General features: G+C 31.2%; 1 protein-coding gene across 1 annotated transcript in view; it reads left to right on the plus strand.

Moving 5' to 3' along the window:
- Nucleotides 1–7,007: 7,007 nt before the first annotated feature.
- Nucleotides 7,008–26,798, plus strand: part of LOC129988622 (uncharacterized) — an 82,610-nt gene continuing 62,819 nt past the window's right edge. The window contains exon 1 of the mRNA XM_056096888.1: nt 7,008–7,196. Within this exon, the coding sequence (XP_055952863.1) occupies nt 7,008–7,196 (189 nt within the window). The remainder of the gene's footprint in view (nt 7,197–26,798) is intronic.

The raw sequence follows: 26,798 nt of genomic DNA on the forward strand, positions 1-26,798 counted from the left end.
TCAATAATTGTTTAGAGTTTAGATGTTTCCTGCATCCATTGAAAATATAGTTGGCGTCAAAAAAAAAAGAAAAAAAGGCAGGAGAAGAATCCCTTTTACAAAAAAGAGCAAACCTGATGTTAAATCGTACAGAACAATTACCTTATTCCTTACACTTCAGAAATTACTAGAGAAATTTCTTTTACAAAGATTAACCTTAGTTTAAAATCAAGGAGTCTCCAACACTCTCAGCATTATGGCTTTTGAGAAGGAAAGTCTACTGATGATGTATTGTTGTACCAAGTTGAACTGGAAAGAAGCGCATCAAGAATCCTTTCAAGAACTGAAAGATAAATTGTCCAAAACTACAGAACTTTATTCGCCGTCACTGGAGCAGCCTTTCATCTTCCACACAGATGCATCTCAAATAGGCATTTGGAGCGTGTTTATCACAGAGAGCTGCAAAGGAAAGCGATATCCTGTCTGCTATGCGAGTCAGAAATTGACTCCAGCACAAACTCAACGGCCAACCATAGAGAGGGAGGCTTACGCAATAGTATGAGCCTTGAAGAAATTCGAATGATGGATTTTTGGAGCATCTAATGGGATCATCAGTGACCATAATCCCCTAACTTACATCGTTAAGAATGCCCCACAGTGATCAAAGTTACAACGATGGACTCTTGCCCAGCAGAGGTATCACCTAGCTGAGAGGCCAGCAGAAGTATAACCAGCATTCACAAATTTGCTTCCTGCACAATGTTCTACATTGTCCGGGAAGCAAACTTGTGAATACAGATGCGTTGTCTAGAAAATGTACTACTGAACCTACCTGTCTCTACTGAAGAATGTAAATAATATTTTCATTTATAATTTTGGTATATGTATGTAACTTTTATAATTCTTTTTAATTCTTAAATTTTATCATTTGGTATTGAATTTATATGTAGTATATTTGTATTGTAACGTTTCGGCAACTCGTCACAATGGTGGAGAAAATTTTCCAATTTCAGATAAAAATAAAATTAAGATTAATCATTTTCTTAGGGGAAAGATGTGATGTTTGGCCGCCATTGGCGAAGTCTGCGGAAACGATGGGGAAGATTCGCCACCGCTGTTGAAGGTTACTGTTTTTTGTTATATGACACGATGAGAAGAGCTTGTGTAGCGGAGGGAGAAGAATGCTTGTGCTTTTGCTTTGATTTTGAATAGATGATTTTAAGGAAAGTCTTAGTGCTGCGTTTTTTTTTTAGTTTTGTGTCTTTTTTGAGAAGTATAAACGCTGGTGTCATTACAATCATATTTAGAAACCCACACCTCCTTGTCGCTAGAAGTATGGCTCTTCGAAACGATTTTAACCCTGCTGTTGTGTTCGGGTATATATGACCCGAAATAAAATTTATACCTTCGTAAAAATCTATAATACAGAGATATTTTCATGAAACTTTTTGACATCTTTGGTAAATAATATAAACATGTACTCCTAGAGGGATTTAGATTTATTCTTATTTCGAAGGAATAATTTTCAATTTATGCCTAACGTATCTTTCGGGTCAATATGACACAATGCAAAAAAATCATTTATTTTTACTCATACATGTTCAGTTTTGCTTGGAATAATTCAAAAGAAAAGAATGACACTAGTTTCTATAATTTATCCGTTTTCGAAACCTTCTTCGTTGTCTTATGTGTTTGGTAACATGACAAGAGAGCGCACACAAGGTCAAAAGGTTGATATGATTAGCAGGGGGCCAATCTCTTTTCTCTTATCGCAATATTTCTTTTTTCTGCTGTATTTCACTTTTTGATTCACTGTAAAAGAGTTGTGCCAGGCGAGTGTGAGAGAAAAAAGGGCGAATCGCAAAAATTTGAGACACGCTGATATAGCTAAACTAATAGAAGTTTCTGACAGCGAAGAAGAAGAAGTATTGGAGTATGAAAATCATACAAGTGATGAAATTCAGAGTGAATGTTCTGACAACGATTTTGATTTCAACAAATGAACTATAAAGGGTATATTCAGTTCAAGGATCGTGAAATAAAGTGGAAGTTGGATCCGCTACCACATCCTTCTCACTCAACCGCTGCTAATATTACGAAAACTACTCCAGGTGTCACAAGATATGCAACGGCAAGGACGTAAAAAGTGCATTTGGGTTAGTATTCAATTCTACGATTGAAAACGAAATCATAAATAGGACTAATATTGAAGGAGAAAGGATTTATGGAAAAAGTGGAAAATTGTTGAAAGTAAAACTTTTCAAGCATATATTGGATTATTATTGTTAGCTGGTGTTTATATATCATATGGAGAATGAATAAAAAACTTATGGGATAAAGAAACTGGAAGAAATATATTTCGTGTGACAATGCCCCACGAAACATTTTGCACCATATTGAGAGTTATTCGTCTTGATAATAAATCCACTCATCAAGAAAGAAGAAATTTGGATAAATTAGCTGCAGTGCGAGATATCTGGGAAAAGTGGATATAAATTCTACCAAATTTATATAATACGAATGAAAATATTACTGTAGATGAACAGTTGGTAGGATTTCGTGGCAGATGTCCAAGTAAGCCATCTAAATATGGGATCAAAATATGGACTTTATGTGACAGTAAAACTTCGTATGTACTGAAAACACAAATTTACACTGGAAAAGAACAAGGGTCAAAGCCAGTGAAAAATCAAGGAATGCGAGTAATGTGTGATCTTAAGTACTTATGGGTATTTGGGTGATAGTTGTTTCACATCTTACAACTTAAGACAACTTCTTATAAAACGGAAAATTACAATGATTGGCACCATCAGAAAAAATAAATCAGAACTTCCTGAACAAAGGTCAAACAAGAAGTTCACAGCTCATCATTTTATTTTACAGAAGACACGACAGTTGTAAACTTCATCCCAATAAAGAACAATAATGTTGTTCTTATGAGCACTTTGCATCATGATAAAGAAATTAGCAACAAATCTGACAAAAAAAAAAAAACATTAATGATCTGAGATTAGAATTCAACTAAAGGGGCTGTGGATATTCTTGATCAACTTTTAAACACATACACTGGTAAAAGAAAAACAAATTGCTGGCCCATGATAGCATTCCATAACATGCTTGATATTTCTGCTTACAATGCATTTGTTCTATGGCTTTCAATAGATAGAGAATGGAACGAAAACAAATTGACTAAACGAAGACTATTTTTGGAAGAACTGGGAAAATCACTCATTTTTCCACACATCGAAGAAAAACCACACCTACCAAGAAGTGAAGATTCAATAAAAATAGTGAAATGAATGCAGAGAAAACGTACCATCTGGATCTGCTGAGAATACTTCATTGTGTGTCAAACTTGCAAGGTGCAAGCTCTGTCCGTCAAGCAATGATAGCAAAACTGATATGTTATGCTGTAATTGTAAGTCACATTTGCAAATGTCATGCAAAATATTATTGTTCAAATTGTAAATAAAAGTAAGTTTCAATTTCGAATATTTTTCTGTTAATTTTATAGTTGATTTATATTTTTATTAGTTTCAATTTCAAACTTTTTTTTTGTTATTTTTATAGCTGCTTTATATTATAAAATCTATTTTTAAACTTATATTACTATTGTTTAAACCATTTAAGTGGCACCTGTCGATTATTGCAAGAAATGTTAGTATTCTGAGTCGGGTCATATTGACCCGAACGCTACATACGTGAAGTAAATGCGAACAGAACAGCAGGGTTAAGGTCCTCAGTTCGAATTTCGTAGCCGCTGAATAGTTATATATATTTTCCACTTTTTTATTGAGTTTGAATGCTATACCCAGAGTCATTTCAAAGTTACTACGAGTTAAAGTTATTACGAGTTCCACTGGATATACATCTGGATATAAAATTTTATTTATCGATAAAATTAATACAATTTTTAGATGTCAATATGTTGCACATGTGAAAAAATTTTCCTATTCATAATATTGTGCTTCGAAAAAAAAAAAAAAAACTCGCATTTCAAATTATGTGTGGCTAATAATACTTAGAAGCTTACACCTAGCTATCGTTTGAAGGATATGTGGTTGTTGGTAAACGGCAGTGTGTTTCTCGGATAATAATCGAAATAAAGATTTGAAAAAAAAATATTTAAAATATAGTTAACATTTTTTAATGCGTAATTAGAACTTATTATTAATTATGATTTTTTTTTATTTAAAAATGTTTTGAAGTTTTTAAATGGGTTATCTTTGAGGAATTTTTGAGGTTGCTTGCTCATCAAAGTACGTACGTTTCTGAATTTTTTTCGTCATAAGCACTAATTTTTTAATAAATGTTTGGGAACAATGCAATCGTTTCATATCACTCTCTCATTATTACAACTTTTGTTAAAAGTCTTATAAAGTTTATAAGAATCTGCAGTTTAAAGTGCAATCATAATATTTTGTAACAAACTTTTTTATATTTTCTTTCTTTTCTTGTTGTGTTAGAATCTTACATTTTCTTACGTTTGTGTGAAAATACCATATTTTAATAATTTCAGAGTAAATCACGAATTAATTTTTATCAAATTCTAATACCATGTTAGTGATCCCCTGTGAAAAAAAATGGAGTATAAGTTTCAATAATAATAACGAATTCTAAATTAAAGACTAAAAGTTAAAAATAATTAAAATAAATTTTTCGTTTTTTAGTGTAAAAAATTTGTTTTGCTATTCTCGATGACATCAAAAATTTGCAATAAAGTTAAAATAAGTGACCGTATAACCTAATAAATTATTTTAATTATTTAACTATTACAGAATCCACAGTTTATCATCTAATAATAGTGGTTATAATTAATGTTTAATCGGTCAATTCTTAGACCTTTCACATGAAAGGCTGCCATCAAAAGCAATAATTCCCTTTTCAGCCTTAAGACCTGTCATTGCTGTCTAAAGAGAATATTGGGAACTTGTCCAGCGATTTCAGATAGGAAAGTTGCAGGATATTTTCAGTCCAGAAGGCGGTGAAATATTTCATCCGAGTAAATAATAGAATCGTAAGAATATCTTTAAAAACATATTGAATTTTTTAAAATAAGTTATTTCTTATTTTAATGTTTTTTTTTACGTCTTTGAAATTCTTTGCTTCCTAATATTATGAAATCTTGAAACCAATTTTTACTCGGATTTGCTGTTATTTGCTACTGCTCGATAGTTTGAAACTAAACTTAATTGAAATCAATCGATTAACTCATGATTAATTTTTGAAAATATGAAATTAGGTTGATCTTATCAATAATATATCTGTGCAAAATTTCAGACCAATAAAAATTGAGTAAAAAATTGATTATGAAATTTCATCTTATAAATATAAAATAAATAAATTGAAATAAAAGTGAGTGTCTTTTTCTAGTTTAAAGATAATTGTAAATTAGTTTACTTGTAAAAATAAAGTTATCCAAATAATTTGCGAGTTTCTCATTAGGTATATACCTTTTAGAAGCAACTCCAATTCATCTAACTGAACTTATTAATGATTTTGAAACAAGTACCTCAAGAAAAAAAAAATAAAGTGCGCTTAGTAAATTAAACAATCAAACTGAAGAACACTTACACATTTTGCATTTAAAATTTCTTTGAATAAAATATTGAACTATTGGTAATGAAAGCTTGATAAAATTTCTATTTAAAACTATACTGAAAAAATTTGTAATGCAAAACACGTAACTGTGTTTAAAAAAATATTAACAAACCTGTTTAGAAATAGCACTAAATTCTTCTAATCTTTAAAAATGCGTTTTTTATTTAAATTCACAGCAAAATATATTTCATTAACTCTCTTTGTTGATCAGCTTGTTCGCACAGGATGTTGTAATTCTTTGCCATTAAGTTGTTAGTACAAAATGCATAACAAATAGGAATTTAATAAAATTTAAATATATGCGGAAATGGAAAATTTTCTCAATGTATACCTCCGAAATTACATATTTAATTACTAAGTGTATTGAATTAAGAACCCGCACATCTCAGAAGTTCTCAGCAACAAATTCGATTGTCAAGGAAAGTTTTCTTTATATCTGCTGGGTATTCTGAAAAACAGAAACGAATGTTTCAGATTATTAGACATATGCAGGCAGGTTATTAGACATATGCATCCAATTGCAATATCATCAAATGAGGTACTCAAAGGGTTGAAAATATACTTAAGTTTTTATAGAGATAAAAAATTACATTTCCCCCATAGCTCAATGAGTAAAATATTTTTATTCTACTCATCGATAAGCATGAAAAATACTATTTTTCTGTCTGATAAAACTTCTTGAGGAATTAAAAGGTTTTATCATTTTTCTATAAATTAGATTGGTATTTGAAAGAGACTTTCGTAGTCAGAAATTTATTATAACCGATAACATATATATCATAAAATGATTTTGAAAGAATGGAACAATAATTCATTTATTCTCATAAGATTTTGGAAAATGTTCAAATAAAACATTAATTGGAGCACTTAAAAATGTATTCAAAATGAATACCTTCAACATATATAAAAAAATTGCATTCTTCTAATAATACTTGCATATGCAGATCTAGTTTAACATTAATACAAATTTCTGGAATTCCTCAGAAAATTTCTTCTGTGTTTACAGATACGTGTTTTGCACAAAATAATAAAAGCAATATTATAAACAATCATGGATCAAGTCAGAGGTTTTAGGAGAACATTCAACAGGTCCTTATAAGCCAATTAATATTTTTAGGAATTCGATACCTTTTTATCGTATCAACATATCGTAATGTACAGTGAGAAGGAGTTCCGATATGCTGTCAACTTCGCTTAACGAGAAAAATTAAATATGGAAAAACGATTCGCTTAAAAAATGGCGCTTCGCAGAACGAGTGGCTTGAAGACATTACACGCTAGATTGGATTATATCCCTCTGTACTGAGCACTTGTTTAAAGACAACTCCTATATTTACACAGAGACTGAGCGATGTTGTCACACACGAGGGAGTTGAGAAAATGCTTGTGAAGCCTTAATTGGTGAGGTTTTATTACTGGTCAAGATTATGCGGCTGGAGGTAGATAGGAAATGCATCGATGAGCCAGCAGAACATAGCAAGAGCAACCAAAGAGCTTATGAAACTGCATTCTGTTCCACAACAGGAGGAGATTTAGTCAGGAGAAGAATAAATAAGCAACAATTCACGAGGGAGATGCTGAAATCATTATGTCTTATGCTGAGAAGCATGATCCCGGTAAGATGATGACTGTGCGATAATGTTTCATTTTCGCCAAATTTTGAAGCACAAATGTCTTCAGACAATTTTCTTACAATAAAATATACATTATCAATAATAAATTACACTATTATAGATTTGTTTGAGTATTTTTTTTTTCTAAATGGAACACATTGTCCTATTCTACTTGAATTCCTACGGAAAAAGTTGTTTCGCATTACGAGTAAGATTCGGGTTAAGCGGGGTTCCTCTATGATGTCATAGAAAACTATCTGAACATATCGCTTACCATTCAGAGTGCAGGTGAACAAAACCAAAGTGATCAAAGATTTTCTAAAAATAGCACACCTCATATTTGGGAAAAATTTGTTACTAATTCATCTTGTACAAGAAATCTTTTTTTTTTTTTTTTTTTTTTTGCTAAGCAGATCATAATCTGAAAGTCTAGCCAAAGAAGCCAGGAGTTCTAAATGGATCTCAGTAATTAAATGGGAGTATTCGCTGCACTATCTTTTTGGAATGGAGGATTCTCAATAATTGTTCGCTCAATTAATGAATAGCGTGAAAAATCAAAAAGCCAAAATGTCAATTCCTTCATCACTCGTATGAAAACTCTCCCTGCCGAAGATCATCACCGAATGTGTCATCACTGAAAGTTCTGTAAATGCAGTTTCTAGAAAGAGGTTGGAATTACATAAATATAATTACGCTTACATACAATATAAATGATTAGCATTTCAAAATGTTCCTCGTTACTGAATTATATCATTCCATAAGAAAGCTTAATATCATTCACATAAGTGAAAGCAAATTTTCATACAGTATTTCACTGCTTTTTTGAGATATCAAATATTCAATTTCTGAAATTTCAATATAATGAATTTTATAGCAAGATTTGTAATAAATGTTATATCGAAATCTCCATCGAAATTTGTTATACTCTTCTCTATATTTTAAAATAAATGTATCTCAGCAAGTTCTGTGGAAAGAAGCTTCAAATTTTGCGTGTGAATGAATGAATATAGGAGAAATATTTTACTGACTGAAAATATCACTCTAAGGGACAGTGTAAAAACTTTTTTTCTTTAAATTTCACACAAAGTGTTTTCATACATTTGTTTACCTTTAATGAAACTTCGTAATTGGAAGTACATCTCTAAGTGCAATATATAGAAAAATAAACGCTTATTCCCCTTTTTTGTGACACCCTGTATATATTAGAAAAAAGAGTTATCTAATACTTTGTAAAACTAAACAAAGTACGTGAATATGAAACAAAATTTCTAAATACATTCCTTCAGTATGAAGTATAATAAAAACTATCTTATTGAAACAAAACTAAAATCCGTAGTTATAAAAGCAAAACAAATAGCAAATGCCATTATTATATTATACAAGAAAACGTTTCATTAGATAAAACGTATCAATTGAAACAAAAACTCTTCATTCACCGGTATGGAATAGAATTTTTTTTTTTTCAAAAAGTGCATAACAGAAAATTGTTGTAAAGAAACAATCTACTTTGGGGTTAAGGCATCCATGAATGAAGCAATAAAATTAAGCGAAAGGAATTTGATTAAAATAGTATAATGAAAAAATGGAATTAACTTAATTTTCAGTTGAAAAGTAAAACGAGAAAAAAAATCCTTTTCACAAATTCGATATTTCACAAATTCGATTTCACAAGATATTAATTGTGTGTGATTTCATGAAAAGTATTATTATTTTTTTAATTAAAAAATGATGTAAAACAATTTTTTTCATACCTGGATGATATCGTTGAAAAACAACAAATGATTGCGTAATTTTTATTCGTTTAAAATTGTTAAGTGAAGTTTTTAAAAAATCTCACTGAAAGAGCATTTTTTCTCCAAAATAAATTTATAGCGAGAAGTATTTGCAGAGCGAAACATTTTTCCGCTCGCTGCATGAATTCTACAAATCACAGTAACTGTGGAATTTCATTTCACACGAGTTTATGTAACATTTATCACGCGGGCATGAACTGATCACAGTAAAAAAGAATGCATGCAGCTTCTTTCTTCAACAGAGATTTGCTGCAACATTTCTAAAAATTCAAAAATCTTCCTAATCAGAACAGTCAAACGCCTTACCGAAACGATTGCTAATTGTTATATTATAAAAATATTATTCTGCAACAAATTATTTTTGAGAAGACTTCTTTTTGCTCCATATAAAAATTAATAACTTACTAGATAGAGTTAAGATATGCTTCAGCATAGTACATTTAGTAAAATTCAGTATATTAAGAAGAAACTTAGAGCAAAGCATTGGAAAACGTAGTAAAAGCAATAGTTTTTGTAAGGTGTGAAACATTCAATATTGTATGTTTTTCTTTGCAATTTATAAATCATTTTCTATGGTATACTTTACATTGGTTTAATACTTACTCTAAATTATTAAATTCTATAAGTTTTATAAATTGTTTGTTAAAAAAACAAATTATTGTAATAAAATCATTTTAATTAGTCTATAATGAAAATGTCTCTAAAAAGTCTTCTGCAAAAAGCAATAATTTGGAATTCTTCATCTATACTTATATAAAGCTCAATTTGTGTGTGTGTGTGTTGGCGCTTTACAAGCCAGACCGTTTGAAACGTTTGACCTACAGCTATCAAATTTGGTACATTTATATCTTGGAGGTCGGAAATGTGCACCTGGGGTCCCTTTTTTAAAATTTTTAATTATAATTTTAATTATTAATTAAAAACTAAATTTTCCGATCAAAAATCTTTTAATTTTCCCCACCGCCAAATGAGTAAGGCTTTTTTTCCCACGCTAATGAGGCAAGGCTTAAGATTTTTTTGGCCTATTATTTCAAGCGATTATGTTTATTTTCTTAATGTTTGATGCATTTAAAATTAAACAATGTTAATTAATCGATCTTTCAGATTCATTCTGAAGTACTTTTGAATTAAAATAAAACAGAATAAAGGAAATTAAAAATTTCTAATCTGAATAGCGTTACCCCAATTGGCTTAGAAAAATTCACGCATTTGCGTTACCGTAACTGGCGTTGAAAATTCACGCATGCGCATTGTGTTCTGATTATTGACAACCATTATCAACGGATGCGTACTTGATTTAAATTATTTTTAGGTTAGTTGCATGCTTTTGTAATTAAATTGTATTTATGTTAGTTATACATTTTTTTATATATACTTATAGTTTTAAGTACATCATTTTTTAAGTAGTTTTTTTTAACCTGTTTTAAACCGATTATTTTAAACGATTCGTTTTATTTTCTTAGTGTTTAATGCATTTAAAATTAAACATTGTTATTGAATCGATCTGGTCATGATAATCTGAGAAAATTTTGTTGACAAATTCTTGAAATATTACATAAATTAAGAAAGATATTCTTTAGTGCTCATAAAGTTTAAACGCTCAGTGACTGTTTTCAGTAATCATATTACAAAAAAATACTTTGTTTCAGTAAAAAATATTATTATATTAATTGCAGATTAATCCTTTCCACTTTAATTTAAAGTATAAATTCTAAGGGAGCTAACAGAAAATTAGAGAGATACATATTATGTTATGACTGAAGGCCTTTATAATATTATGAGTGAATTATATGACTATCAAAATTTGAAGTTTTAAAATATTTTGATGAAGAAGCTATTAAAGTAGGAATTGCATAAAATATTTAATTATTAAAATTTTAACGCACATTAAGATTGGCGAACCGGCTGGTCGCCAAAGGCGCCTAGTTACAGATAAAAGTAAAAAATGGAAGCACAAAATGCATTTATTCAGAATTTTTAGGAAAAATATTGAAATTCCTTTACCTTCGATAAATGAAACAAGTATCATATTTCGTGCTGTTGAAATAGTAAACTGAGCTCTCTTTGAAACGTTTCATTGATTCAACAGCAATTAATAACGGCGCCCTCTCACAGAAAGAAAGACTGAGGGATTAAGCAGAGTCTGCAAATTTCGAAAGCAGTGAGACTGAAATATAATAATATTTCCAATTGAACATTCATTCCGTGATGGGAATCATTTCTAATGTCATTTCAATATTTAAAATTCATCGCTGACTTTATACACTAAAATAAAAATATTTTTTCATCAAAAAATGAAAAGAGAGAGCTTCAAATTTGAGAGTATCGGATTTTCTCAGTCTGATGGATAAATATATATTTCAATAAATAGAAATACTGATTTGTGATATATATAATAATGTAAAAATGTGATACTTTGTCTCGCCAGCAGAACTTGTTTATTTGTCCGTTGATTGGTCTTCACTACAGTTCGACAATCTAAATAACGCACTGTACGGGAGATAGGAAAAAGAATTTTTTGGAAATAATTCGGGAGAAATCGGAACTTGCTCTGAAAAAACACATGAATTTATAACATTTATATTTTAATGAACATTAATTTTCATTATAATTTTCCGTCATCCTGATTTCCGTCTGTGCATTTTCGTTTAAAATATTCCATGTTAAACATGCAGAAAAGCACTAACAAAACATCGAAACCAAACAAAACCATTTGTCAGAGAGTTAAGGGTCGAAGCTACGGGAAGAAGGATTCCAGGTAATAAGGCCAATACAAAGTCCGAGATGCCAGCCAATTCAAGAGGGTAAAGTGTAAGATAAATATGATCACAGATGATAAATGATGATAAATATGATGTCTCCCGCAGGTGAGAAGTAGAGGCTTTTAAAGAAAAGTATACTTGAATCCTCAACAGTTCAAATTTACGAGATTCATATTGTTATTTCAAAATGAAACATAATTCATTCCTTCTAATCTAACATCTCAATTTTATTCACGGTACGTTTCAGATAATTTTTGATGAATTATATTTTATTTTGTTAACAATTTATATAGTATGCTATTTATACGCAAATAAAAGTTTTTCTTATCTTAGTTTAGTATATCGGTTTCTATACTCTTTGTTATTTGTTCAACTTTTTTTGTGAAATACCCAGCCACCCAATCCTCCCCAAACGCGCCATCTGATGTGAGCATGAGTTGAAAACATATGCCTTATAATTTTCTACTAATTGAATCCATTAAAAAAATGAACTGAAATAAGTCATCTTAGGTACCTAAAAGCAACACAGAATTACTATATTCTAATAACTGATGTGATCAGTCAGAGTACTTCATGCTTTTTCTTTTTCGTTTCTTGGCACATTATATCGCGCAGTATAGTGAAGAAAAAATTAAGTACGCATTTTCGACACCTTTCTGTCGATCAACTCAGATAAGAATTCGGCACAGATCTACAACAACGTCTGGAAGAGGAAAATATTTCTAATTTATGAAGCTGGTTGCATTTTTACTTTCGCACGTACGAGTTATAGGGAAAGGATTGTAATTGTCAAAAAATTCGAACTCTATTTTTTGTATTATCTCCAAGGTTTCAAGAACTCCCTGAGTTTGAAAAGCACATTCTCGCCATTATGTCTGAATGTGACGAAGGTAACTCAAAAAAGCTTTCAGCTAAACAGAAGGAATACAGTATATGCTCTTTACAACAAATCTGTAGATTTCTATCCATTTTAAGCTTGATTCATTCAGAGGAAGGTTGTCCGTCCGTCTATTTGAATATGAAGAGATGGATGAATAATATTCGATACGCGTATTTAAATCTATTAATTCATTAATCATCTGAATCGAATAATGGGCATTAAAAGTGACGTTTCTATCCATCCATACAATGAGAATCTCTGTCTCAAACAATTTTCCTATTATTCTGTAACCTTCAATTTTCTTCAGATTTTTTTGAGCCGAATCCAAGTAGAAGTTGACTGTCTGAGAATCTGTACTTTCAGAAACATGCGAATGCGATAAATCGAAAAATGATATCAATTATTTTAAATATATCAATTTTTGCATGGGATTTTGTGACCCGGAATTGTAGTTCTATGCCAAATTTTTGTTTCAATCGTTAACCGCATGCCAGGGATTCATCGCCAAAAAATTCGCCAAAGATCAAATGATTCAATAAAACGCTGAATTCACACCAAAAATTATTATTTCGGAACTACTGTGCCCCAATAGCCTTCTCTGGAATACCACCTTTATCAGAGAGTGTGCAAGAAAGTTTTGGGGATACGATTTCCACCAGTTCCTATCGTGTTCGTAAATAGATGGACAGACATTAATCCGAATTTCTTCGGACGTGGAGTTTCGCCATAATCCCTTGGAAGAATACAATGATTACATCTTCATTTATATCATATATGAGTAAAGAAAAGAGGCATCTATTCAGGCATAATTGCAAGAAATCTCTAGCGTGGGTTGAAAAAAAAATGCTTTTTAAAGCAATACGAAGACTTGATGGAGCATCTTAGTGGTAATGCAATAAGAACAAGATTTCTAGTTTAATTAAACATCAGATAATTTCCGAAATCTACAAACTCAAGGACTGTATCTGAATCTCAATCAGCTTTGTAACAATTCTTCAAAAAAGAGGACTTATATGGGGTAAAAATGAAATTATTTTGGGCCCAACCTTTAGTTCCATTCGCCTTGAAATTTTAGACACTCCATCTCGAATAACGTACACTTGGGAGACAAAAGGAGTGTTGTATCAGCTAACTGCGGGGGGGATTTAGAGGGGGAAATATGCATAAGTATGACAGAGGGGAGGTTGTATGGATCGATCGTTAATTGCATTAAACTTCCGTCCTTGATTTTGTTGCGTTTCCTGCGACCTTCACGGGAAGGGAGGGTCATCATCCTCCGGCCTCGCATATCGTCTGCAACAGAACGCCTTAATGGAAGAGAAGGACTTAATGAGGCGTCAATTAGGAACTCTAGATCCCCAGCCCCACCTCCTCTCCGATGGTCCCCCAACTTTCCTTTGCGTATTATGTAATATAATGTGGTTTATGAATTCAGTTTTCGGTGTTCCGCAAGTTGAGTTCCTTCGGCTTTGTCAGAACCCAAGGTTGAGTTTCCTGCACTTTAATTAGCATTGTTGGATGGGGAGCGGACTTGCTGGATCTGAGTTTCCTTGATGGCGGCTATGCATTACGGTTTGATGGGCGATTTTAGTGCTAATAACGGTTGGCAGTGTTGTCATCATTATCTGCATCATATAACGAAAGGGACTGCTTGGTCTTGGGCACCGAACTTCTTCATTGTTGTTTTATCTGATACGAAATTAAGCACAGTACTTATTAGAAGCTCTCGGGGCTGGATTAAAAGTTCGATTTGAGAAAAAATTGACACGAAAAATGAACACAGGAAGAGAAGTAATTTTTAATAATTTTTAAATGAAAAGTCTTCAATGTTATATGATTCCGGCGATATAAGACTTTTGATCATGCCAAGATTAAAAATGATTTTAAATGGACTAAAATATGTACAAAAAAATGAATGGACAAAAAAATGAAATTCCATAGCAATTGTAAAATGCCATAAATTTAGCACTCTATTTAACTTAACTACAGCTGCAAAAGATAGCATTATTGAATTTATTATGTCACTACAAATATTTTTTTTTAACTATCCATTCTGATATCTGGTTTGTTTGTGAGATTTAAAGCTGTTTCATAAGTGCGTTTTTAGCTGATAAAGCGAGTTTTGCGTTTGTTTTATTTTTTGTATTGTGTTTCGGCTGGTGTTTAGAAGCCACACAAAATCACATACCCCATTCGATATACTTAAGCCATTGCGTTTTTGAGTTATTGCATTTTCATGCTTCTTAAAGTGCAGACTGATTGAAAATGCAACTTCAACCCCAGGCTGAATTTGACAGATGTCTACAATATACTTGCTAAATTTGTGTTCCGAATTTTATCCATATATCTCTTTCCATTACATTTGTCTTGTTATATTCGAAAAACCGGACCGATAAGCTTCTTCTGCATAGAATTTGCTCACCATTTGATAAAAATCTACACATTTGATTTTGAAAACCATATACCAAATTTCCCCCGTCTTGTGTTTTTTGAGTTATCTTTATTACTGACAGACAGACTTTATCCCAGAATGTGTTTTTCGAACACACTAAAGTCTAAAAGGTGTAAATTCTTCAAAATCACCTGCCCGAATTTTTCACGATAACAGTCCTTTCTCCATACTTCCTACACGCTGTAATGTAAAAGTGTACGATTTAAGAATTTTGTCGAGTCAGTAGCTATTATAAATGCCTTTAGAGTCGAAGAAAATGAATTTCACCTGAATCCCAGGATATCCGACTGGTTTATAGTCAGCCGCATGGTGCAATTCCATTGACGATCGTTTTCCCTCATTCGAAGACGGATGCCTCATTGGGAAAGCACGAACAATATCGATAAGGAATGCCATTTCATTCAAGCTCGGGCATGCTTCGCAGACTGTCATTTTCTCCGTCGTGCTGCCACAACAGAGCACTTCTGTTCTCAAGGTGAGTATAATTAAAAACGCTTCGTTGAGAAGAATGTAGATTTGAGAGATTTCTCGGAGGCTGAATTTTCGATTGTCGGTGAATCGCATGTCTCGTCATCGCACAGTTCCCTCATTAACAACGAATCGATGACTCATTCTTTTATTACTAATTTTGATTCGGTTTCAACGTGGCGCACTGAGCTGGTGGTTGCCAGGAGGCTCTTGGATTGAAAATTAAGAATTTTGGGATGCTTCAAATATTAAATTACTGTCAAGGAATAAGAGATGCGCCTTTGCAAAGATGGAAGAAAAAGAAAATGTGAGACCAAGAATTTTCTAAATTCTCATTTAACTTATCAATTCGCGAAAAATTGGTTTCTTAACTGCAGCTATAAAAAGCTTTTATTTCACATATGCACTATATTACTCGTAAGAAAATTATAGGAAGCAACATGAACTGAAAAGAGTTTTGAATTAAAAAGTTAGAAACAGCTCCGTGACAAATTTAAGAGAAACAATCTGTAAGAAGACACTTGTGTTAGTGTAGTAGAAAGTAGAATGATTTTATTTTATTTTCCTTCTTTTTTACTTTTTAATTCGTGGATCATTATTAACATAGCATATGAAAGTATTTAAATATCACGAACATTTACAATGCTTCAAATCTTAGAACTCTGGTGCATCAACAATTTAATAAAAGATCGTTTGTAAAAATGGAAGATTTGGATAAACATTGAACAAGCGAATAAAAATAATTATTAGATGAATCCATATTTCTTCAATACAGTTTAATGTTATACCTTTGCTGATTTCTTGCATTTCATTCATTATTTATGCCTGAATTTATGCTAGATTTTAGTTCAAATAATTATATTTGTATGAAGAATCTCCTGTCTAGGGATTGCAATACCGGTATACCGGGATACCGAATACCGGTATTTTGAGCCTTTTGTAATACCGGTATTCAAAAGTTTAAATACCGGTTTTTCGGTATTTACTAGAAATTTTTAAAATTGTCTCCATTATATGTTCAGGTATCGCGAACATACCAAAATAGTATACGTTTTTGTTTTTATGTCTTCCTAACGGTGGAAATTAGATAATTAATGGCTTAATTAATTGCTTAAATCTAAATTAGAGAAACATGGATTATCCTGAAAGAAAATATTGTGTCCATAACGACTGATGGGGCAACAATTATGAAAAAAGTTGGAAAGTTGATTGGTGCAAATCAGCAATTGTACTATGCTCATGGAATTCAATTAGGAGTAACAGATGTATTATACCAAAAAAAAAATGAAGAACAGAAGAATCGAAATACTGTGGATATAGAAATTTCGGATTCCAACTTTGAAAAGAGTAAGAGTGAGAGTGATATTGACAATGAAGATAATGACAATGTAATTGTTGAAGAAGATATTGCTAATGAGGATGAAATATTAACCTATCAAGAATTGCTTCCTATAATTTATAAAGTTCGAAAAATAGTTAAGATATTTAAACGTTCCCCTATAAAAAGGATATATTACTAAAATATATACTAACTGAAAATAAAACAGAATATATGTTAATATTAGATTCTAAAACACGTTGGAACAGTTTACTCCTAATGATGGAACGATTTTTGAAACTGAGAAATCCAATCCAAAAAGAAATAATCGACTTAAATCTGTAAATTAATTTTTCAGATAGTGAATTCGACTTAATATCCAGAACTATATCAGCTCTACTTCCAATAAAACTGACTATTGAGGCATTATGTCGGAGAGATTCTAATTTATAGAGTCGGAGTTAATATTAGATTCTAATGTCGGAGTTAATATTAGATTCTAATGTCGGAGAGATTCTAATTAACAATAAATTTCATGTTGCAGTCACTGAAAGAACAGCACACATCACTATCTGAAGAATTATATATTACATTGAAAAATCACACAGAAGATAGGCATACCGAAATAGAAAATGTCTTATGGTATTTACATAATTATAATGATTTTAAAAATGAAAAAGAAGAAAAGAAAATAACCAATTCAAATCTGATAAAGTTTAGAGTAAATTTTCTTAAAACTTTTTACCCACAAACCTATCCACATTCAGAAGAATTCGGTTCAATTATCGAAGATTATGATGTCACTACTGTCGATAGTGAAAAGGAATTGTCTCTTGAACAAAAATTAGAAACAGCGATAAATAAAAAAATTTCAACGAACCAAAATACAATACAGAAATCGGCTATATCCAAAACCATCCGACGAGAAATCGATTTATGTGAAGATGAGGGATTTAGAGGTAAATACTTGGAAAAAGTATATCGCGCATTGCTAACAGTACCACCAACTAGCGTTGACGCCGAAAGAGCGTTTTCGACAGCTGGTAATTTTTACACAAAATTACTTTTCAGGCTTAATGGCAGTACAATTGATGCATTAGGTTTTTTTAAGATCACATTTCAAAAATTTGTAATAGTACCACAGACTGAAGAGTGATATTTACCCTTTTTTTTTTGTGATTTAAATAAATAAGATGTTTCTTTACTTTTTGTGATTATATACTGTTATAATTTATAAGTTACAAATTATTTTTTGAGATATTTACACTTTCTAACAAAACTGGCAAATAAAACAAAGAAACACCTGTGTTTTCTTTCTTTTTCTAAAATTTCTAATGCCGGTATTAAGATTTAAAAAGTACCGAATACCGGTATTGAAATTTTGGTCCGGTATTGCAATCCCTTCTCCTGTCATTCCATATTAGCTGATTTCTTATTATTTGAAGATTATTATTCTCAACCGTTCCGTAACTTCAGACCGAAGAAATTACCAAAAATATGCAGGAATAAATATTTAACCTGTCAATTTAAGGGACAAAATTTATAATTATTTTTTCTTGATCATGCTTAAATGTTGTCAGTGCTCAAAAGATAGAACTATACTGATAATTTACACCAATTCGAATGTCTTTTATGCAACACAGAATTTAACAATTTTTGTATAGCAGGCAATAACATATAATTGATTTGGAAACAAAATGATTCTTTTTAGAAGAATTCGTTAGAAAAAGTAATGACGTTTTTGGAGATGAATGCTCATAAAAATATTAAACTAGAATACTAAAAGGTGTCTGTTTCAATCATACGTTAAGTTCTTCTAAGATTAAAATTTCAGATGTTATGAAAATAGTGAGATTTAAGTCGCTTCCGTATCATAATATTGTTTGCAGAATTAATTTTCTATTGGATGATTGATATTTGAGGTTGGTTTGGTTGGAAGGTTTAATTGTTTATGCCGTTTTATGTTTATGCTTATTGGTGCAAAGCAAGAGTCATATTTGGCCATGCTTCGTCAAACTGATATTTGAGGATTTTTTTTTTGTTGTTGTTGTTGATTTTTTACCTGTCTATGCGTAAGTTATCAAATGTCGATCGCCATATTTTTCTCATAAAATGATTATATTCTACATATTGCAAAATGAATTCTTCATAATCCTAATTAATCTTTTTAAAATCTTAATTTAGAATAATTTAATTATGAGAAAAATTGAAACAATTTGAATATTTTGCTAGCCTGAAAAGAAGGATAAAAAGTCAAAAACCGAAATATCCGGAATACTTTTTTTATTTTTCTTTGCAAACCTCGAATAATGAATTCATTACATTCGCATTTAATTTGGTAGTATACACGAGTTGTACCCTGAAAATTACCATTCAAGCTACAGTAGAATGACAAGAATATTAAGAATAAGTGGAGCATATTGTATTGCATCTTCCACATGCTCATATTTTAATTCCGTATATCCTTTCTCAGTTGGGTCGCAGTCTAGATAAAAAGAATTCATTCATTCATGCCGTGTATTAACAAGCAAATCTTCTTTCATAACAAGAAATCCTCCTCAAAAAGAAAGGACACGTTGATTATTGCTTGATACATACTCAAGATTTTAACTGCTTTCAAATGTTTAGAGAGTCCAGTGGGTATCAAAGGCGAGAAAAATCCTGGCCAACTAAGTTCATCGAAACAGAATCTGGTAAGGCAGATCTTTCGAAAAGAGATGGGCTATTTGTCAATAATATTAGGTTCACTGACCTCCTGTAAACTTGTGTTGCAAAGTTTTCCCCTTCTCTTTTTTCAACATTTCCTAATTTAAGTAAGTTAAAAAAAAATCACGCACACTGAAAACTTCTTTGACATATTTTTATAATTTTTTAAAATATGAGGCGAGACTGTTTTGTAACTTTATTTTTAATTTAATTTGTCTCAACAAAATTTTCACTCCATTAAAGGCGTGAAAATAAATTTGAAAGAATATCTAACTAGGAATTAAATCTGGCTATGAAAAAAGACCGTGAACATTAATTTATTCAGATTTGATTCGAAGTATTTTTAAAAAATCCCAAGGATACTGAAATGAAAAGGAAAAAAAGACAGCTTTTTTAAATTCTCAAAAATTTCGAATCTTTATCAGTTGTTCCTAGCTCCAGTGTCTGCCCCACCGCAGGTGCATCACAAAGCTGAATAAAGAACAGATTGTGCTCAGACGCGAGGCGCAATCGGTTAAAGGACGGCCTTTCAGGTTGGTATTGAAAACTCAGCAAAATAATTCTAGAAAATAGCCATTTAAGCAACAGAACAGTATTTGAATCTGGCAAAAGAAGTGTTAGACTGATTCAGGAAGGAAAAAAAGCTTGTTTAAGATGTTAGCTTAAATTTCATCCTTGAGTGGCAGAAGCTGAAAAACCGGAGATTTTTTTTAGATATCCTGGAGCACCTTGAAATAAACATTGGATTTTTTTTTGTTTAAATTTTTGAAATTTAACGCCTCCGATAGGCTAGAAAATTCCAAGATCACGTATCTAAATAAGAGTTGAAAAGGTGTGGATGATCAAGTTTGGTTTGGATTTTTTGTGCAAGAGCCAACCTTGGCTAAATTGCATCCATCAGAGGTAAAAATGTACAAACAGTAGTATTAGTAACATTTTCAAGATAACGAAACCAATAGTACATATAAAGCAAAATTAAAAAGCAAATGTGAGATTTGATAGTTCAAAAGGAATAAACAGAAAACAAAGAAGAAAAAAATATTAAATGCAAATAAAAAATAAATAAAAAGTTAAAAATATTTAGATGATATTTTTTCTCCGCCAAGTATTGTAAGGTTACAAGCGATGAATGGAAATAATGATCACTTTGGGTAAGGCTAATGTGTCTTATACGGAGGCGAATCAATTTGATTTCGAACTCTTGAATAGAAAGAATAGACCATAAATGAATGGAAAGCTACGCAGAAAGTAGTTTAATATCCGTTTGCAGTCGAATCTTTCCTGCCAAGTAGGGAAAAGGCGGCAAAAGACTGCTTAATATCATAGTGAAGAAGACCTTGTATCAGAAAACAAGGAGCAGATTTCACGACAAAGTGGTTTGCTTCATTACTAGAAATTTCCACTTGACTCAAACCCTAACAAAAATGAATACCGAATCCTTTATTCTCAAGCAGCCTTAAAGTAAATAAAATTTCTATTGCAACCGGATATATTCGACATTCAAGTTTGCTAGGGCTTTCAAAGCGCTCCTGCTGCTAATGGAGATTAGGAAATTACGCTAAAAAGATGGGCAAATTTCCTGAAGAGAAGAGAAAATAGGTATTGGTTGACACCATAGAATACATGTATGTTGATTGCATGCCTGAAGGTTTGTACAGTTAACCAACAATACTTTAGAAATCTTCGTACAATTTTACACGAACTGACTTGGAGAAAATGACCTCATCCATAGCAATAAGAAAAATTTAAAACAAAAATTCAATTTGATTTTTTTTTTTTTTTGCTTCCTCTTTGCATCAGAAATAAATGCAGTGTCTGACAAGGCATGGAATCCTCATTTTAGAGAATTCACTCACGTCTCATTAGGAATCGAGAGCCAATTTGGATATTTAAAGCCGTGAATGAGTTGAAAGAAAAGCATGTTAAATTAGTTTTCGGAAAATGACTGGAAGTGCTGTTTTGAACTGTGGATCATTAATCAGGTCCTTTTCTGTTGACACTGAAAATCTAAAGATTTATTACCATTAATCGAAAAGCTACTCAAAAATAATGTAAAAATTTATATTTTATCTAGATTTGGGTCTTTTTTAAATCAGTAAATACAATGCAAAAAAATTGTGAAATCGAAATTTTTTGGGAGTACGTCATTCTTTTTAATAATATTTAGTAAAATGTTCTTGGTGCTAAAATATTTGATTTAAGAAAGGTTTTATTCTTCTGCGAGTCGAATTGTCCGGATTATAAAGTATTTAATACCGGTACGTTGAGATGATTTTAGACCATTTCAGTCGCTGCCTTAGAGTCAAAGGCGCCAATCATCGGGCAATTTTTGCTCGAGACTGATGTTGTTAAGTACATCTATATTAGTGAATCCCAAAGTCAATTTTCTTTTCGTGAATCAGTTTTTTCCATAAAGTGACATTCTTTTGACTGTTGGATTTTTTGAATTGTTAAAGAACGGATGCTTGATAGGCATTTGTTAATTTAATTAATTTTATTTCATTCTGAGAACAACGGCTTCAAATCCAAAATTTTCCATTTTCTGTTTTTGTCGAATGTATTATGAAGGGAGGGGGAAGATCCTCCGTGATTAAATTTTATAAGCGTCGCTCGAGAGTCTGCCTTTTTTATAGTCAAGATGGATTCAATTGTGTTTTATTGCGTCCTTCTGTGTTTCATGTTTACCTTTCCCTGTTTTATTTTGCTTCGGTCTCCGGAGGTCTCGATTTTTAGATACGAAAAAAAAAAAAGTTGGAAAAATACTGTTTCAAGCGGCGGAATGTCTCTTGATACTAGTAATCATTTCATCTTCAAAAGGAAGACATTCATTGCTAAACTTCAGTGAATAAAACAGTTACCTTATTTGATTTCAAATATTTAATAAAGCTTTGAAACACATCTATATCATGTTAGGCCTACTTGAACATTTTATAAAATTTTATCAAATAAATCACTGTTTGTATTCTCTAGTGCCAGTACCAGGAAAAGTACATTTGAAGTGCATATACACATATAAAAGTCAACACATGTAATGAAATTCAAGTAATGTCATTAAATTCAAAGCATTAATATATAAAGAAAAACATCTGCCAAGAAAATACATAATTAATTCCTTTTCTATAATTGGATTTTATTCACCATAATGCTCTCAAAGGGCTTCAAAATGAAAACTCAGACATTTTCTTGCATGTTTTAATAATTAATAAAGATACAAATAAATACACGCAATAAATGTTTTAAGAAAGGAAAACAAAATTTAAGCGAAAGTGTTCACATTTCGTAGTATAATCTATCTTCCATATCTATCAAGGCCCGCATATCTGTTTAGTCAAACGTCTCCAAGAGCCGGCAATATTTTTGAAGGAGTCCTTAAAAAATATTATGCAAATTCATGAAATAATTCACTATATGGGAATAAACACATAAAACAAATCAGCTTCTTCCCAAAACTTTCTCGTATGCTCTCTAAGGATATTTATGTTATACGATCATTTTTTCCACTCGATTCAATCCAAAATCTGACAAAGTATTATAATTACAGCCACAAAATCACAAAACCAATTTTATGCATTCAAGTCATTGCTTTTGAACTATCGCATTCACGTGCTTTTTAAAAGCGCAGATGCTCTTCGATTCGAATTAAATTTTAATAGGCATCCGCAGTACACTTGTGTACAGAACTTTATTCATTTAGCTCTCATAGTTTTATAATCATTACATGAACTTACATTTGAATCGACGGACGTAGATTTCTTCCAAATAGATTTGCAAGAAATTTGCCGTATTTCATATCGAATTAAAATGAGGATCCATTGCAGTGATATCTTTAAATGCTTCCTAGGGGCGCCAAAATACTGAATGCCACTGTGACCCAATGGTAATGTCTCAGTGTCAGGATAAGGAACTGGTCAAGACACAGTTCTATTTAAGATCCACTATGTGAGCTTCAAACTAAATCTGCCTCAATATTTCAAAATTTTAAATATATGTAGTTTGCAGATGATGTGTCATTACAGGTGCATTCCTCAAAATCCAAAACGATTGAAAATTTTGAGACCTATATCGAAGTAGTGCATTTAACTTCGGAATAAGAATTTAGTCGATTAAACTAACTAAATTTCGGTCTAACTGAATTAAACATTCGTGCGATGCAATCATTGATGAAGGTTACGATTCGTTTTTTTTTTTTCGTCAAACACGCAAAATGTTTGTCAACATCTTCGATAGTGGGGAAAAACTGTTTTTTACTTGAGAAGCATTCAATGTTCGTTTTGTAAATTTATAATTTAAATTTTATGAATCGCCACATTTGCGATTTATAGCTCGAAAAAATTCTGGGTTGGCGACATTTTCGCATGTATTAGTTGGATATCCCAACTAACAAACGAATAAGTTCATCAACAACTAAACCAGAGAAAAAGGTAATGAAAAAAATGCAAAAATTAAGGTTTTAAACACAGCTAACAAAGAAATTCTGAAATATGTGAATTATTGCATTGCGAAAATAAGCTGCCTTATATTTAAAAATTTCATTGATTTTTCATTTCCTTAATTCCTTGTCTTACAATAACGTGCATCAAATTATTGGTTTGCTCTGACGAGTTCATGGCTGTCCTTAGACAGACGAATGCATTTGTTGAGAGAGATAAAAATATTAAACAGGAAGCAGGTCGTGAACAATTGATAAAATTATAATAAATGCGATTTTGTGAAACCCGAGGTATTTTTCCTTTGTTCCTTCTAATGGATATACTTTCAATCACGTTTTATAAAAAAGTAAATTCTGGTAATCTTTATGTCATAACTTACGAAAATAGATTCGTGAGGTATTTTAAATTCTTGAATGATTTTTCCTTGCCTGAAATGTTCTTCGTCAATGAGTCAGGCGCACTCTGTTCAGAATTACTACCGAGAGCCAACGTAATAGATGGGTGGGTATTTTTCCTGGCAAATGTTGAACTGATCAATCCAATCAGTAATCAAAAGGAAGTAATAGTCAGTTTGAAAAGCAAAAACATGTCTAGTTATCCTTTAAACACTTACGTGGAATGAAACAAAAAAAATGCAATTCTCAAGTAGGAAGAGCTATTTTTTAAATAGGTTAAATAAATTCATAGATGAAGGAGTGCGTGTATAGTATCCAATGAATCGACGTTTCAAAATGAGAGATTTGTGACTTAGTGCCTTAGTTTTCTCATGTAATGTCCCTTCCTGGGTAAAAATCGATATATCATATTTGTGGAAAATCAAAAAACTTTTAGCATTAGGAGATTAAAGAATGAACATAAATGGCATAAAGAATAAAGAATTAGCATTAGAAAAATAAAGAAGAAAGAAAGAATTTAAAGAATAAAGTAGCGGTTTACATGTTTCGCCAATCTTAATTTGTTTTCAAAAATTTAATATTTACCCAAGTTTTTTTGGTTTTTTTTTAGGCCGGCAGAGATCTGTAGTACAAAATAATGATTCTGAGAGAAAAGTTTATAGATATAAAAAAGCTTATAAAATGAACAATTGAACATTGCGATAGCTTAATTAAATCCTGGATAACTTTTTAAAGATATGCAAATTTTGAAACTTTTAAATTTTAGTACAATTTTTGGAATTATTTTTACATATGCGTTAGATAAAAGAGAATAACTGTAAAAAGAAATCAGACATTAATTTGTATTATTTTTGAAAAAATTAATTTTTTAAAGAAAGAAACCGAGTCGTCGGAAAATGCCTATAAGTACTTATCTATCCATTGTCAAAAGAAAAATTGTTCTATTCTAAAAGCGATTTCTTTGCTTTCATTAATAATGGCTGATTTTCATACACAAGTGATGAAAATCGAAGTCCACATTTTGTACTAATTATTTAGCCTAAACCCGTTGCTCAATGCTCTTAGAATGTTTTTCGATAACCAACCTTACAAAGAAATATTGTTTTACTTTTCCTAATTTAATATTCACTTCTCTACACTTTCAGATGATTTTTCTGTATCAAACGTGGTCAGAACAATTACTTATATGAGAGTTACTTTTTGAAAAACATTAGAAAGCTATATCTGTGATTGTGACATAAAATATTGGAAAATGCGCTTTCATCACTTTTTTTGAAATTGTCATCGGAATTGTAAACAACACTAAGAGAATATTTTTTCGCTCTGCGAATTTAAATGGAAAAGTATTTATCGTTTTTAGACAAAGCTTTTTTCTTTTTTTAATTCGCTGAATTCTTTGATCGATTTGAAATGTTTACCAGACACTCCCCGTTGTTTAATATATACTTTAATAGAATTTTAAACTTTTAGCTCAAATAATGAAAAAAAAAAAAAAAATGTCGAAGTAAGTTCTTAAAGAAAATTCTAAGCATTTATTGTCACGAACCTTTTTTCAAATTTTTGTGCTCACGAATGAACAGATTTCCTGTTGATGGATTTCGTACAAATTTGATTGAAACCTGCAATTTTGCTGTAAGGGCTACATACCAAATTTCAATTCTTTCAGCTTTGTGTTCAAGATTTAGGACACCGGGGGGGTATAACACTTATTTTTGAAACTGTTGAATCAAAGCATGGTCATCGGAACACGCAAATTTGCACAGTTTTAAAATTCCAACACATTAGCAGTGAGTGATGAATTCATCACAACATCGCCTTTTCACAAACACAAAACCGGTCCGTTTCAATAGACGTGTGTAAAAGCAAATGCAATATCCATGAAACAAAAAGACCGGAAGCTGTCCAAAGAATCTGCTTAGCAATTAATATTTTATTTATTTATATTTTTACATTTAGCTGTAAGTATCTGAAGTAGCATTTATATAAAGAATGTGATTTTCATGTAATTGTGTTTCAGTTACAAAACGAATCCTTGTCGTTTTAACGAAAATAATATTATTCATTTATGATTTTAATGACTGCAAATTTATTAAGATGACGTATAAAATGAGCAAAAGAAAAAAAGAAAAAGATATTGTCTTATGCTTTCTATCAGTCAATCAGTCTCAATTCTTTTTTAAAAACAAAACTAAGGCACTGCAGGGAAAAGAAATGTCTTCCTAAAAACTCATTGCATTATTTCAGGTTGTTACTACTTCAGGAAAAGCATTAAAATTTGTCTGCTATTAGAGAAATGAATTTCTGTCAAAAGCGCAGGAAAAGATTAAATTGGACAAAATTCCCTTTGTTCCGAATAGCTGCAATTATCGTTCATTAGCGGCAAAGCTGAACAATTTCGAGT

The sequence above is a fragment of the Argiope bruennichi genome, chromosome 10, assembly GCF_947563725.1.
Source record: "Argiope bruennichi chromosome 10, qqArgBrue1.1, whole genome shotgun sequence".
Classification (NCBI taxonomy): Eukaryota; Metazoa; Arthropoda; class Arachnida; order Araneae; family Araneidae; genus Argiope; species Argiope bruennichi.